At 44.2% G+C, this 14,095-nt stretch overlaps 1 protein-coding gene across 1 annotated transcript; it reads right to left on the bottom strand.

The window, feature by feature from the left end:
- Positions 1 to 10,355: 10,355 nt before the first annotated feature.
- Positions 10,356 to 14,095, bottom strand: TMEM30B (transmembrane protein 30B; the record flags this gene model as incomplete). The annotated part of the gene is made up of 1 exon (XM_006019080.3): positions 10,356 to 14,095. A coding segment is annotated over one exon (894 nt), but the record flags the coding sequence as incomplete, so codon positions are not given.

The following is a 14,095-nucleotide window of genomic DNA, read 5'->3' on the forward strand; positions in this document are numbered from 1 at the left end:
AGTTGAGGACTTCTGTATTACTGACTGACTTGCCAGCTTTATGGCAGATGGTGAAGGTGATCAGCTCGTGGTCACTGTCATTCAGCTTCCCTTCAATCATTAGGTCACTGATTAGGTTGTCCCCGGTTGCTAGTACCAGGTTGAGCAGTGATTTATCTCTGGTCGGCCCGTAGACTTCCTGCATCAGATAGAAGTCATTCATGTACGAGAGAAAGCTTTGCAACCACTCGGATTTGGCTGAGCACTCCTCCTACGAGATGTCTGGGCAGTTAAAGTCTCCCGTGACAACCATACATGGGGAGCATGCAGCCTCAGCCAATTCGCTGGTGAACTCCTGGTCAAGGTCTTGTCCCTGGGTAGGAAGTCTGTAGTAGACTCCCACCATAGTATCCCCTGTGCTGCGTTCCCCATGGATTTTAACCCAGAAAGTCTCAAGTTCACCGTGGGTGCCAATGTCGGCTTGCAGGAATGTGTAGCTTGCCTTGACATAGAGAGCTACACCTCTCTCCCTTTTGTCTACTTGATCCCTCCTGTACAGGATATAGCCATCTATACCTGTGGTCCAGTCATGGGTGGAGTCCCACTAGGTCTCCGTTATCCCTATGACATCATAGTTATTTGCATTTAGCAGGAGGACAAGTTCCTCCTGTTCATTCCCCAAGCTCCTGGCATTTGTGTATAGGCACGCAAGTGTCCCCTTGGGGGCCCTTGCCTTGCCTACAGTTCGTTCCAGGGCTGGGGCAGGGGTGGGCTCCCTTGAGTGCCTTGGTCTGCTGGCTTTGCAAGGGTTGCTCAGCGGGCCAGCAGTGGCAGTAGTCCCCCCATCCCCTGGCAGGTTTAGTTTAAAGGCCGGTGGAGCAGGTCAGCCAGTCTGGCTGTGAAAAGCCTCCTCCCCAGCGGAGAGAGGTGGAGGCTGTCCCTTCCCAGCAGGTCACTGTCTCTCTCGCCCAAGAGTGGACTGTGGTCATGGAACCCAAAGCCTTCCCGATGACACCAGCGCTGCAGTCTTTGGCTCATTACCTGGATCCTCCTCTCCCTCCTTAGTCTGTAGCCCAAGACTGGAAGGATCGATGAGAACACCACCTGCACCCCCAACCCCTTAAGCCCCATAACTATAACTTTGGTTACAGTTTCAATGGGTGGTTTGGGTGTGGCTCATAGGGAAGCATGTGGAGGCCATCCTGGGATGCCTGAGGGGTGCATGGTGGTTTAACCCACAGCAGGGTGCCAGGGGCATGTCAGTACTTAGGGCCCTACTGGGAGCCTGGATTCAAGCCATCCTGTAGGCTTAGACCTGAGGGCAAGGTTAAAGCCTAGAGAGGAAATCTGAAACCTAGTTTGGGCAGGAGCCAGACAAGGGTGGCCAGGAAAGACGGAGCCAAGGCCAGGGGATCCTGTGCACAAAAGGGGCAGAGACGAGGGCCAGGGGGCCCAGGAGCCTAAACAGGCTCAGCAAGTGTATTGCCCAGGACAGGACAAAGATAAAGCTAGATTATGCAGTCAAGGGCTGGAACCCCCAAACCAGGTCTGGCCCAGTGGGCCTAGGCTAAGGGAACCAGTGAAGGAAAAGGGGCTGAAGTTTGTAAGGTAGGCCTCAACAGGGTGTAAAGGCCTGAGGTGCTCTGGTATTGGATTGGGGGCAAGTGCCTAATGAAGTCACTAATCAGTAACACCTGTGAAGTACAGGCACAGCTGTAGGGGAGGTTGGAGGCAATGATTAGCCCTTAAGGCTAACAAGTGCCCTGGGAAGAGCACTGACAAGTTATCAGGGCCTACCTAGCAGGGGCAGAGTGGAGACAGGCAGGAGCCTGGAAGAGCTAGATGGCATCTAGAGAAACTGGGGCTTGCTCTAGGACCCGTTAGGCAGCCTCCCTTCTAATCAAACAATTACATCAAGGCATGGTAGGTGAGTAGCAAGGGGAGGGCACCCTAGACTTGAGCTGGGTAAGGGTTGTGTGACCACGAGAGGGCAGCACAGTCAGCCCTGCAGCCTGAACCTGGTTACAAATATGTTATTAATACCTGTCAGCATCTTAATGTAGAACTTGTAGGACAGAAGCTATATAAAGAAAAGGGTATTATGTTGTATTGTGTTCCATTTATCAACTTTGGAAGTTCCCTCCCTGAAGTGAAGCTAAGAATAGGTCTGAGATTCCCTAGGAGACTGTGTGAAAGCAGATGTTGGGTTATGCGTGAAGTTATAAAAAATGCCTGAAAAGTCCCACTTATGCAATAATAGGAAGAGATTTCAGATGTGCCTGGTTCAGTACAGAGAGTGAAATGGGGAAGTACTACAGTTAGAATGAACTACTTAGACTTCTTCAGGTAGGTAGGCATCTTAAAAAGAAGCATTAAAAATAAATCTCTTTCATCACCTAAAGGTTCAAAGTTGGAAATCCCCATGACACTGGTTAATGATTTTTATCCACATACTAAGCACCCATCCTACACTCACTTTTCAGATGCTAGTCCAGTGGATGCTAGTCCACTTTTCAGATGTTAGTCCAATGCAGAGTGGCTAACAATAATGGACAGGAGCTGGAGAATGTTGGACACTTTGCATGCCTCAACAGCCATCTGTTAAAGAAGGTCAACATTGATGAGGAAATCCAGGATAGGATCCGATTTGCCAGCTCCCCCTTTGGAAGACTGTATCATCATGTGTTCAATGATCATGACATCAAGATTTGACCACAGCCTTATATAGTAGGAGCTTTGTTAACTCTAACTTCTCTATGGTTGTGAAGCTTGGGTGACCTACAAGGACTACTGAAAAGCCTAGAACCAGTGCTACCTCTGGAAGGATCCTTGGCATAAAGTGTGAATATCATCACACAAATGCCAGTGTCCTTATTGACACTAACACCACCAGTCTGGAAGCATTAATCATTCAAAATCAGCTGCAGTGGCCAGGGCATTGTGTTCACATGGTTGATGTATGTTTACCAAAACATTTTGGTAAAAATCTCAACTCAGCCAAGAATGTGATGGGGGCTTGGCGGTCTTTTGGCTGAACTACATTTGTGGGTTTCAATGGACAGGAGTTGGTATCACAAGAACTTTTGCAGCTGCTTCTTTTCTCAGTCGCCGAGGATTTAAAGATAAAACATAATCACAGAACTAACATGGCTTGTATAAACCACTGCTTTGCTTGTATACACTGTCCTATTCTCCTGCCCTTTTCCTGCCTTAACTATTTAGGTTTTACCGCAGTGGGGGCTCTCTCTAATTCTGTGTTTATATAATGCTGTGTATAGTGCACATCACAGCCCTGACATCAGCTGGCCTCCAGGCACCACCATAATATTCAAAACATTGACCATTGTTATCATCATGTACAAAAATAAGGCATTTCTCCTCTAGCATACTACATTCCAGTGTCGTTTACATTTTTGTATTTTGTAGAGACATCTATTAGAATTAATTTGTGGAAACCTATTTTCTTCCAACTACTGACACTACATTCACTGGCTATTCATTTGCTGACAATGTTTCTATAAATGGACTGTGAAATTTTCCCTTGGCAGATTGCCACAAGCAAATTATACTTGCAAAAATCTGTGAAATGCTTATTTTGCCTTTGATCCCTCCCCTACACAAAGTTAAAAAAAGCCCTGGGTTTATCATTCTGTCATAAGCTGCTTAAATCATACGCAAGGTAGAGACAATGCAAAGCATTTGGGATTTTTTTTTAAATGAGAAATATGTTTTATAGTAGAAAAATAGACCTGTAATTCGCACTGACAACTAATGAGGACAGTTTGCGAGTTACAAAATAAAGTGCTAATAAAAGAACTAAATCTAAGAAATAACAGTATTAGTGATTCAGGAACCTGACAAAAGCCTAGCTAACTACAAGAAACAGAAAGCTCATTTTGCTCCATGTAAACCCAGTCCCACTAAGATTATACAAATCAAGTTTATTAAACTATTGTCTCTCGCTGTAGTCAGCATGAATGAATCATTCATTTACACACACTGAACTTATTTTATAGCATCTATAATGGATTCAGTGGACCTAATTACAACATAGTTTTAACTTAATAAAGATGGAAACCAGAGTAAAACTTTGAACAATTTATATCTTCAACATAATCACCCATTTGATAAATCCTGTTTTAAGACTGTTTCCTGTTACTTGTAAATTTATCAAACGTCAACTATTTTGGTTGCAATTTTCCATACTAGATATCTGTGTCTTGATATTTTTTTTAATTTGTTTTTTTTGTAAATTTCACTCAAAACAGTTAAACCATTTATGAGAACACAATTATTGAAAAATATGTTGTTTTGCACATGCGGAAAAAAAATTCTAGTAAACTCATTTGAAATGCTCTAGTTCTCTTATCACCTGGAAATAGATATGAATTTTGTCTGTGTGTCAAGGAAATGCCTTTTGCAGTGAAAAATCCAATAAGTTTGGCCAACTTAATCTTTAACAAAATATTCAGTTCCCATAGATTCAATAAAGACTTCAGACCTTAGCCACTAAATGCATCGAAGAATCTATACTGGGCATCATCCAGATCATAGATAAGTGTGACTTTCCCTATTTGGGGCCGCTGTGGACTACAACAAATTGACAAGAGAGAGTCTATCTAGTTTTTTGTTATAATTGACTCTCCCTGATAATGCAAGGTAAAACGGAGCAGGAAGTTGTCATATTCAGTACAAAGAAGAAGACACATACTCCAAGTCAGAATTCACAGCCCTGAACTCTCCCTCCCAGAATTAGGGGCCTAACCCATGATTTCTCACAAAACATAGGTGGACAAGAACATGGTAGTATGAAAACTGTAGTTACCTCCCATACATTCATCCAGGACCTCAGTGGTTTAAGTATTTATCAGGGGAACAGGAAGTAGAACCTGGATCTCTCTTCTTAGGCAAGTCAAGTACCGTAATCACTGGAAGAGCAGACAAGATTCTTTGGGTGAATCTGATATCTTTTATTAGACCAACTTAAATAGTTGGAAGAAAAAAGTGTTCAGCAAGCTTTCAGGTTCAAAAACCCTTCGTCAGGCTGAGGAAGTTTCAGCAGTTGGTGTGTGCTCTTCCTGGATGGAATGAAAAGTAAAGAAGCCAGAGGTTGAGCTGGTCTGCATACAAGATATGCATAGTGCATATTATGCATATGCATAATAGTTGGAAAACTTAAATAGTTTTACAACTATTTAAGTTGGTCTAATAAAAGATATCAAATTCACCCAAATAACCTTGTCTGCCTATGTCCTTAGATCAACACGGCTACAACCTACACTCTGTAATCACTAGAACAGATTCATGCTTGTTCTCTTGCATTCCCCAGTCCCCTTTTGGGACCATGTAACTTTTAATTACTCTGTTTAAAGTAGAGCAGATTAAACAGGTAAGACTAAAAGTACTCAGGCCAGAATCTCAGTACCCAGGTAGAGTATTTAGGTGAGGTGGCAGCACACACAGGATTGAAATCCTCACACACAGGGGGGAACTGAGTTTGGGTTTCCTACATCTTGAGTGTTGTTCTTCTGGCAGCAGTGTGTGTGGGACCTAATCAGGTAGGTTTGCTTTGAGAACGCTTAATGGAGCAGGCCCTATAGGTGGCACAGAGTCCCAAAGGACTTAGACACCAAGCTGCTCAACACTATCAGCACATAAGAACTTTGTGTATGCCTAAAGCACCCCTTTAGGCACTTAGGAAATATTACTGGTAACAACTTTGGAACCTAGGGACTTAAGGCACTTACCGGATTAGGTGGCTGAGAGGGGGGCTGAGGATCAAGATTTGAATTTAAGGAATTCAAGAACTCTTTAAGGGCATTACAATACCATATAATCAAAGAACATAGGCAACATGTGGAGAGGGCAGAGGGGCATGTGCCCCCCGAGGTTTTTGCTCTGATGGCAGGGCACAGAGCTGCAGCCCAGCCAGAGCCAGGGCCCAGAAGCAGGGGAGGTGGGGGTGGCAGTGCAGAGTCATGCCTCCCCCCACCCCGCCATCAACACTTACATGTCATCTATGTCAAAGACTGTATCATACTGCATAGGCACAAATGGGAGGGGTGGGGCTTAGGGTGTACCAACATCAATTCTGGCATTGGATGCTCAATCTTGCAACCAGAAGTTATTTTAATCTAGTTTAATAATTAATTTGAGACTATTGTAAATATACTCGCATTTAAGTTGTGTACCTGACAAGTACAAGAAACATAAATGAAAACCTACCATTGGATCTATCATTGCATTGAAGGCTGAAAGAGATTACAGAAACCTTGAAGAGTTTTTTTAGAAAGCTAACTGCTAGTGAAGAATGTGCACACACTGACCTGAGGCAATTATGGAACTTCCCTTCTTTGTTTTCAACAATAACCAATGCTCCTTAAACCAGTCTTGCCACATATTCCCAAGGCAAACGACTCCATGGTCTTCCAAGGGAAACAGATTAGTAATCCAATCATAAAAACATCTATTGGGCTTTCTACTTTTTAATAAAAAACCGTCTTTGGCAGATACTAGTCAATGTATAGTTTAGCTGATAATAGATGCACAAGAAATAGGCCTTAGAAATGTGACTGAACTTCATAGTATCATTGTGCTTAGGCTCGGAAGGGACCTAAACAGATCATCAGGTACGACCCCCTGCCTTGGGCAGGAATGGGTGCGGGGGGCATATCACCCCAGCCTCCTCTTGAAGACCCCCAAGGTAGGAGTGAGCACCACCTCACTTGGGAGCCCATTCCAAAGCCTGGCAGCCCTAACTGTAAAGTAATGTCTCCTGATGTCCAGCCTGAACCTTCTCTCTAACAATTATGGCCATTCCTAGTAACCGTGGGTGGTGCCTGGGGGAACAGAGCCTCCCCCAATTCTTGCTGGTCCCCCCTGATGAGTTCTTAAACGGCCACCAGATCCCCTCTCAGCCTTCCCTTGTGGAGGCTGAATAGGTTCAGGCCCTTTAGCCTCTGTTCGTAGGGCCTGTCTCGCTGCCCCTTGACCATGCGAATGGCCCTCCTCTGGATCCTCTCAATGCTGGCCACATCCCTCTTAAAGTGCGGCACCCAGAACTGGACACAGTACAGTTTTTTACAGTTTTCCAGACACAGAATTCTTGAACTGGGGGTTCAAGAATTCGTTCCCACGGAGCAGCTGTATCTCCGTGAGTGTTACTCGGTTCCCAGGTCCCCCGGAGCTGTTAAACTCCGTGGGCTCGACAATTGGGTCCTTAGGATAGGGATACGTCTGGGCTGCGATCGGCAACGGGGAGAGGCTAGAGGTTAGTTGCCTCAGAGTTGTTAAGGCTCCGAGGGGACGGTAAATAAGTCCCGCGGAGTTGTTGAAGCTCCGTGGGTTCGACAAATTAAACCTCTGTTGCCTTCTTAAGAAAAAAGCTGGGTTCGTATGGACCAGCAGCGCTTAGAGATCTTTACGCTCCTTTTCCGAACTCCACATGCTTTCTCTCTCTCCGATTTGGGCGGAAACCACCCAAGCCTTTTGTACGGCTAGCAAGCCAATAGCTAGTCGCCACGTGTACATAATTTAAAACTGGGCAATGGTGGGGCACAAATTAAAATACGAATGGCAGAAACTCTTTGCAAGGAGCATTTCTGTGCTGTAACAAGAAATGCACACTACAAAGAAAGCTACAGAACTGGCAGGAAAAGCTCCTGCACGCGGGTTCTCTGTTGCAGCAGAACACTCCACCGTGCAAAAGAGCTGTAATTTGGTGGGAACATGATTTAGCGATGCCGAAGCACACTCAAATAAAAAAACCCACAACTTTGGGTTGTGACATTTACAGACAACCCCCACTTAGCGCTCTTAATTGGTTCCGGAAAAAACAAGCGCTAAGCGAAACCATGTTAAGGGAAACCCATTTTCCCATAGGGTTTAACGTAAATAAATATAATTGGTTCCTGTGCTCCTGCCGGCCCTGGCCCCACCACTCCAGGCAAAGCACTGCACAAGCTCCACCAGGGAAAACATTGCCTCCTCCCGGCCTCATTGTTCCGCAGCCACAACAACCCCTGTGGACCCGCACCCACTGGCCACCAGCGCACCTGTGCACGGCCCCAGCCACCCCACCTGCAAGGCTTGAGTCAGGGACCCGCCCAGTCAGGGATTAACAGCAAGAAGGCAGGGATTAACGTTGAGCAGTAGGGCTCTGGTGGGTGAGCGCATGACCGGAGCAGAGCAGGTCACAGGCTGCAGCCCAGGGATAGTGGGGGGCTCCGTGGGCTTGGCTCCACTGTGGGCTGGGGCAGGGGACACTGTGCATGTGTCCTTGAGCACTGGCTCGCACCAGCCCAGACCCTGCACTCCTGCCAGCCCTGGCCTCAGGCCCTGTGCTCCTGCCACCCCTGACCCTGGGTGCCAGCCTGGGCCCCACACTCAGGCCCCCCCAGCCCCTTCTCACCGCCACCATGGCTCTTCCCCGCCCACTGTCTGCTCCAGCACCATGTGTCAGAGTGGACCCCAGGGCTCCTGCCACCCCGCCCTGGGCCTCATTGGCCCAGGCTCCATGCTTACGTTGCCCAGTCCCTTGCCCACCCCTTCTCACCACTAGTTCTCCCTGCCCACTCCAGCACCATGTGCCGGAGCAGACCCTGGGCTCCTGCCACTTCACCCTGGGCCCCACCGACTGCCACTCACTGCTTCACTCAATGCTACTACCACTGCTGCTGCAACTGTTTCCCCCTACCTCCTGTGCTGAGTGTTATAATGAAACTGCTGATTGCTAAGTGAAACCAGGTAGGTATTTTTACTGAGCACTACAGCGAAACCACAGTAAGCGGGGGTTGCCTGTATACTGGAAGATTAACAACAAAATGTTTCCAAAAGATATTTTAGTGACTGTGTTATAATTCCAAGGTAATTGCAATTGGAGCTGCCCTGCCTAATATTCCTGAAAGAAAAATATCGTAATCACTGTAGGAAATGACAAAACAGTAAAAATACTTCAACTGTGGATACTAAAATGAAACTGCTGAGGAACCCAACAAATCTCCTTGTACCCACTCAAGTACTTCAGGTTAAACTAATCCTTAGTGCCAATCCAGCAACTTCTATAGATATATACTAGCAATATATTCATTAAGATATTAATACTCCTCTAACCTCTCCATTTACTACCGTGTCTTCTTTCTACTAGGCCACAAAGCAGATCTGAGTTCAAGCCAACAGCTCATTTTAAATACAGTTTTAGTTTCCACACTTACCCTAAAAATTGATCCTGTTCTACAATAACTATCTGAGAAACTCCTCTACAAGTACATCTAAAAGGTAAAAGAAACAGCTGTTTGTGGCTATGCTTGTGCATGATGAGGCAAATTAAAACCTCACTGAATCTATACAGAGTCTCAGGCTGATTTAGCTCTTGAATTGCAAATGGACCTGCAATAGCAATTTAGGAATATTTGGGGAAGAATACAGAGGGTCTAGAATTCACCTTCAGGCATGATGAGTTTGAGGTGACAGTCTCTGAAACAGGGAGAAGAGACTCTGCAGAAAACATGGGGGAGTGTCAATGTTGGAAAAAGTGTCCGGAAGTTGTCAAAAAACAGTTGAAACAATAGGCTCAGATCAGTTCTGAGTCAAATTACCAGGAGGACCACACATAGTACAGGAATCCTGTATCAACCCTAACACCTGAATTTTTCCACACTGCTTTTGACCCAGCTCTACGATATTTATTAAATCTCCAGTGAAGATATTGAGGTCTTCACAACCATTCTAAAAACATCAATATGTTTGCTTTTCTGTTAGATTTTATGTTTCTTCTTAAGCCAAAAAAGCAGTGTGTTATCCCCTCTCTGAAATCTTTCAGTATCTATAAAACATATCTAACTGATCATACTTACTATAATCTAACATATTTTGGGGTCAGAGGAACTTTTGTAACTGATATTTTCACACCAAGCCTATATAATAGATAGCTAGCTGAACACCTGCCTTGAAATGAAAGAACTAGCACATATTCCCCTAACAGCTACTGACGGCATGAGAGAGAGCCGAGTCCTAGGTCAATAGCTCAAGTGAATCGTAACAGGAGGAGGGGCTTTACATGTACCTGAGAAAGAAGAGGAAGTACATGAATCAAATGTGCTGCTCCCACAAGCCAAGGAAGATCTCTCCCTCTAGCATTCAAAGAAAAACAGCTCCGTCCTTGCTTCCCGTCTTATACCAGGATTAGAGGTGAGATGACAAATTTTTTGTAGGAACTGCAATGTTCTGAATAGGTCTGTCATGCAATAGGTATTTCAATATTGGATAACAATGTATTTAGCAACAGTGAAGTTAAATACCACTGGTCTTTTCCACCTGTTCATTTGCAATTTCCTTTACACAAGCAGAAAGACAAATATTGCACAAAAATAGATAAATATCCTTCCAAAGCATTTTATTCAAATTTACCACTCCCTCCACCTTAGCAATACACAATCCTATATTTGTGGAGCCTGAAGCTCCACAAATCACATGAGTTTCCCCTTCTTCCCCATTTCAATTTATTCTTTACACAACATGAAAGAGAGCACATTCACCAAGACAAAGGGACAACTGAGTTTAACAGCTATTTTATAATGGAAGATTAAAATCTATTTTTAACTGCAGCTGAATAGGGAATAATACTATATTTCCCTGAAGGTTTATAGATGCCTATAAAACAGAGATCTTATGTTAAGGCATAAAACCTAAAAGATGGTATTGACTAAAAAGATAGCATAAGCCACAAATGAAACTGAGAAACTTAGTTTCACCTTTAAACAGAGAAAAATGTATCATGATAAAGTTAGATTTTCAATTTAGATTATTACAGGTGAAAGGAGTTCTGATGAGTAAACCTGAACTGAATATTGAGTCAAAGACATGCTGAATTTTTCCATTAACCAAAAACTCAAAATTAACACTTTAATGCAATATTTTAAATGACATTTTAAAGAGAAAAAAACCCTGCTCTTTTACTGCTTCGCTCTCTCTCTCTCTGGACCAATGAGACTTCAGCGTAAGTATTTTTCCATTCTACACAAAACTTGAGAGATGAAACAGATTCTCTCAAAGTACTCTCTACTTTCAAAGAGTAGTTAGTAAGAACTATATGAAATAAAACAAATTCTGGCCCCAGTTACACCACAGCAATTTTGTTAACTTCTGAGAATTCTGCAGAAATGTAACAATCCAATTTGGTCACTTGATTATAGAGTTCTGCTGTCATATTTGCTTGACTAAAGGCCTTTCCTTGCTTTTGCAACATTCCCCAGATTTAACTACTCTGGAAGAAGTTGAAAAGCGGTTGTTTAGTGAGACAAGTCATACTCAGAAATACCTTGCAATTATTTTTGTTACCAGAAAGCATTTAAAGAACCTCTTCCCCCTCCCCTGCAAATGTAAATGTTTTCAAGCTTTTTTTCAGAGTTTCAATAACCATGACTATAAACCTCTTTAATACATAGTGCCGGTATAAAAACACATTGACATTAGCCTGTGTTATATAATTAAGACAGGAAGAACTCTGAGAACAGAAGTTCTGTAAAGATAGCAGCTCCACATCCAAAGACTTCTAACACAGGCAGGTAAGGGACAAGGAGAGCTGCCTCACTGTGAACTAAAGATAATAATTTACATGCTGCAGAATTTCAGCCATCAAAACTAGACAGAGTACTTCTCATACACAACCATCACTTTTAACTGCCAGCAACTCAACCACTCAAAAAAGCAAGAGAGTCACAAGACTGAAACAAAATATAAACACTGCTGTACTTAGACTCTACTCTTTTAATCATTCCGCTACCTGGGTCCATTTCATATATATATACAATCAGGTATTTTGCAAGAAAAGAAATACTATGAAGTTGTTTTACCAATGATTTTGATACATTTTTACTCCCACACTGGTAGCATTTCTAGTCTAGAAATGATCTAATGCCATTCTTGGCCATACTCCTCAAAATCCAGATAGATATATAAACAAACAAGGACCATCCCATATTACTGTTTTAGGCATAAACCTATAACACAAAGAGAACTTTCTGCCATTGGTGCTTTGTAAGTGAAATTAAGAGAACTTTCTTCAAACCTAGCCAATTTTGCTTAGAAGATAAGTAAAATTTATCTAAGGAGGAGAGAGAGGGAGAGACATCTCTCCATGTAATAGAATGAATCTCCACTTTCAAACACAGTACTACTCACAGATACTGGACATTAAGAATACTCACATGGAGTATTAGAGATTATGGAGTAGGTCGTTCTGTGTAAAGTTACATCTTATCCCTACATCAGTAAGCTCTAAGTAAGGGGAAAGTCAGAAAACAAACAGAGAAAATGAGAAGTGATTTTATTTATTTATTTATTATTGTTACCACTTAAATTGTGGCATTTCACATTAGATACTCCCTTGAAGTTTATCTTTTTGGACAGCTCCAGTTCAGGGTGTTTTATTTTCATTTCAGTTTAAGATCATTTTACACTCCCTATCTAAATTTCTACAAAAATTAAGGGAACTAAAATATTATTGTAATTAAAGACAATTAAAAACTTCTCTCAAGTATGATTCAAATGACACTGATGTGGAGGTCAGCGCTTTGGTCTTGCTATGCATATTCGTTTAAATATTGCTTTTATTGGTTTGAAGGCACTGATATGCTAGGAGCCATAAAGGCTAGTGAGACCTAAAAAAATTTGAAGACTTGTAAATGAAATTGGAATATTTTAGAAGCTATTATGATGTTTGTAGCACAAACTCCAGGCAATTATGCAAATGAATAACCCATGACTCTACTCCTTTTCACGTAACAATGAAAATAACATATTAAGTTTCACTTGTAGCAAAAAAATGTTTAAGAAACACAGAAGTTCAGAATAGAAAGCAGTAAATGAGGAACAGCATTGCATGAAGTTCTTTCAGGCATAAGAAATAAGTCTGGGTCATTAGAAATGTGGGTAGTAGAGAAGAGTTTTAGCTCAACAGTAACTTGTTAGGCACATAATATTCTCTTATCACATTATGAACCACGAGTTCAGCCATTCTAACCAGGTCTGGATGTTTCTTGGTTTTCTATTGGGGAAAAAAAAAGTATTTTAATTTAATCTGTCACAAAACAAAAAAAGGCCTAGTTCTTCTTTTCAGAGCACTCCCCATGAGGTCAGAATTATACCAAGCATGGTGACTACCTGCAATTTAATTCCTCCCCCCAACTTCTATGCCCAGCAGCATTAGGACCTCCAGCTTTCTCTAATCCTCATCCATCTGGTTTTGCTGTTGGTACTTGATATGCACAGCCAGCATGACAAAACCAGTGAGGATGCAAGCCGAGCCAAAGACCAGGTAGGCAATGCCCAGGAAGGGGTTCTTGCCACCCATCCAGGAGACTGTACTGAGAATGACCTTCTTGGTGCCCTTGAAGGGGAGGACAGGGTAGCTGTAATTGATGTCGAGGCGGTAGGTTCCATGGGGCAGGCCAGCGGAGAAGTTGCCCTGGTGGACACGGCGGTAGAGCTTGCGGAAGGTGGGCAGGGCAGCGGTGCGCATCCACACGATGAAGTCCTCGTTGACGAAGCCTGTGTTGTTGGGGTTGCCGGCATCCAGCAGGTAGGCAGCACAGGGCCAGTTGGGGGGCTTGGCCGTGCCCCAGAAGGCGGTGGCCAGGCTGCCGTTCACCAGCTCTGGGTTGCGGAACTTGACGTTGGAGTCGGTCCACCAGGAGATGCCCCGGCTGTCCAGGGGCACCGGCATGAAGGACCCGTTGACCAGGCGGTGGAGGGTGAAGGTGTCGTTGAAGAGGCTGTTGGCAACCCGCAGCCCCCAGGGGTCCCCGCTGAGCTGCAGGTCGTCGCGGGACACGCCGTAGCGCCGGTGGTTCTGGTAGTAGTTGGACAGCTGGTAGTACAGGCACACTGGCCCCGGGAAGGGCTCGGCCAGTTCAAAGCGCAGGGTGCAGAGGCACGGGCCGGAGGTGGCGCTGGCATTGGTGCAGCGGGCGCAGTCGTGGTTGCTGCGCGGGGCGCCCGTGTAATCCAGCTCCAGCTCGCGGATGGTGCCCGAGGAGAAGTGCAGCCCCAGCCCCACGGCCAGCCCGGCCAGGCCCAGCGCGAAGAAGAGCGGCAGCGCGATGCCCGCCGACAGCAA

The sequence above is a fragment of the Alligator sinensis genome, unplaced genomic scaffold (genome assembly GCF_000455745.1).
Source record: "Alligator sinensis unplaced genomic scaffold, ASM45574v1 scaffold97_1, whole genome shotgun sequence".
Classification (NCBI taxonomy): Eukaryota; Metazoa; Chordata; order Crocodylia; family Alligatoridae; genus Alligator; species Alligator sinensis.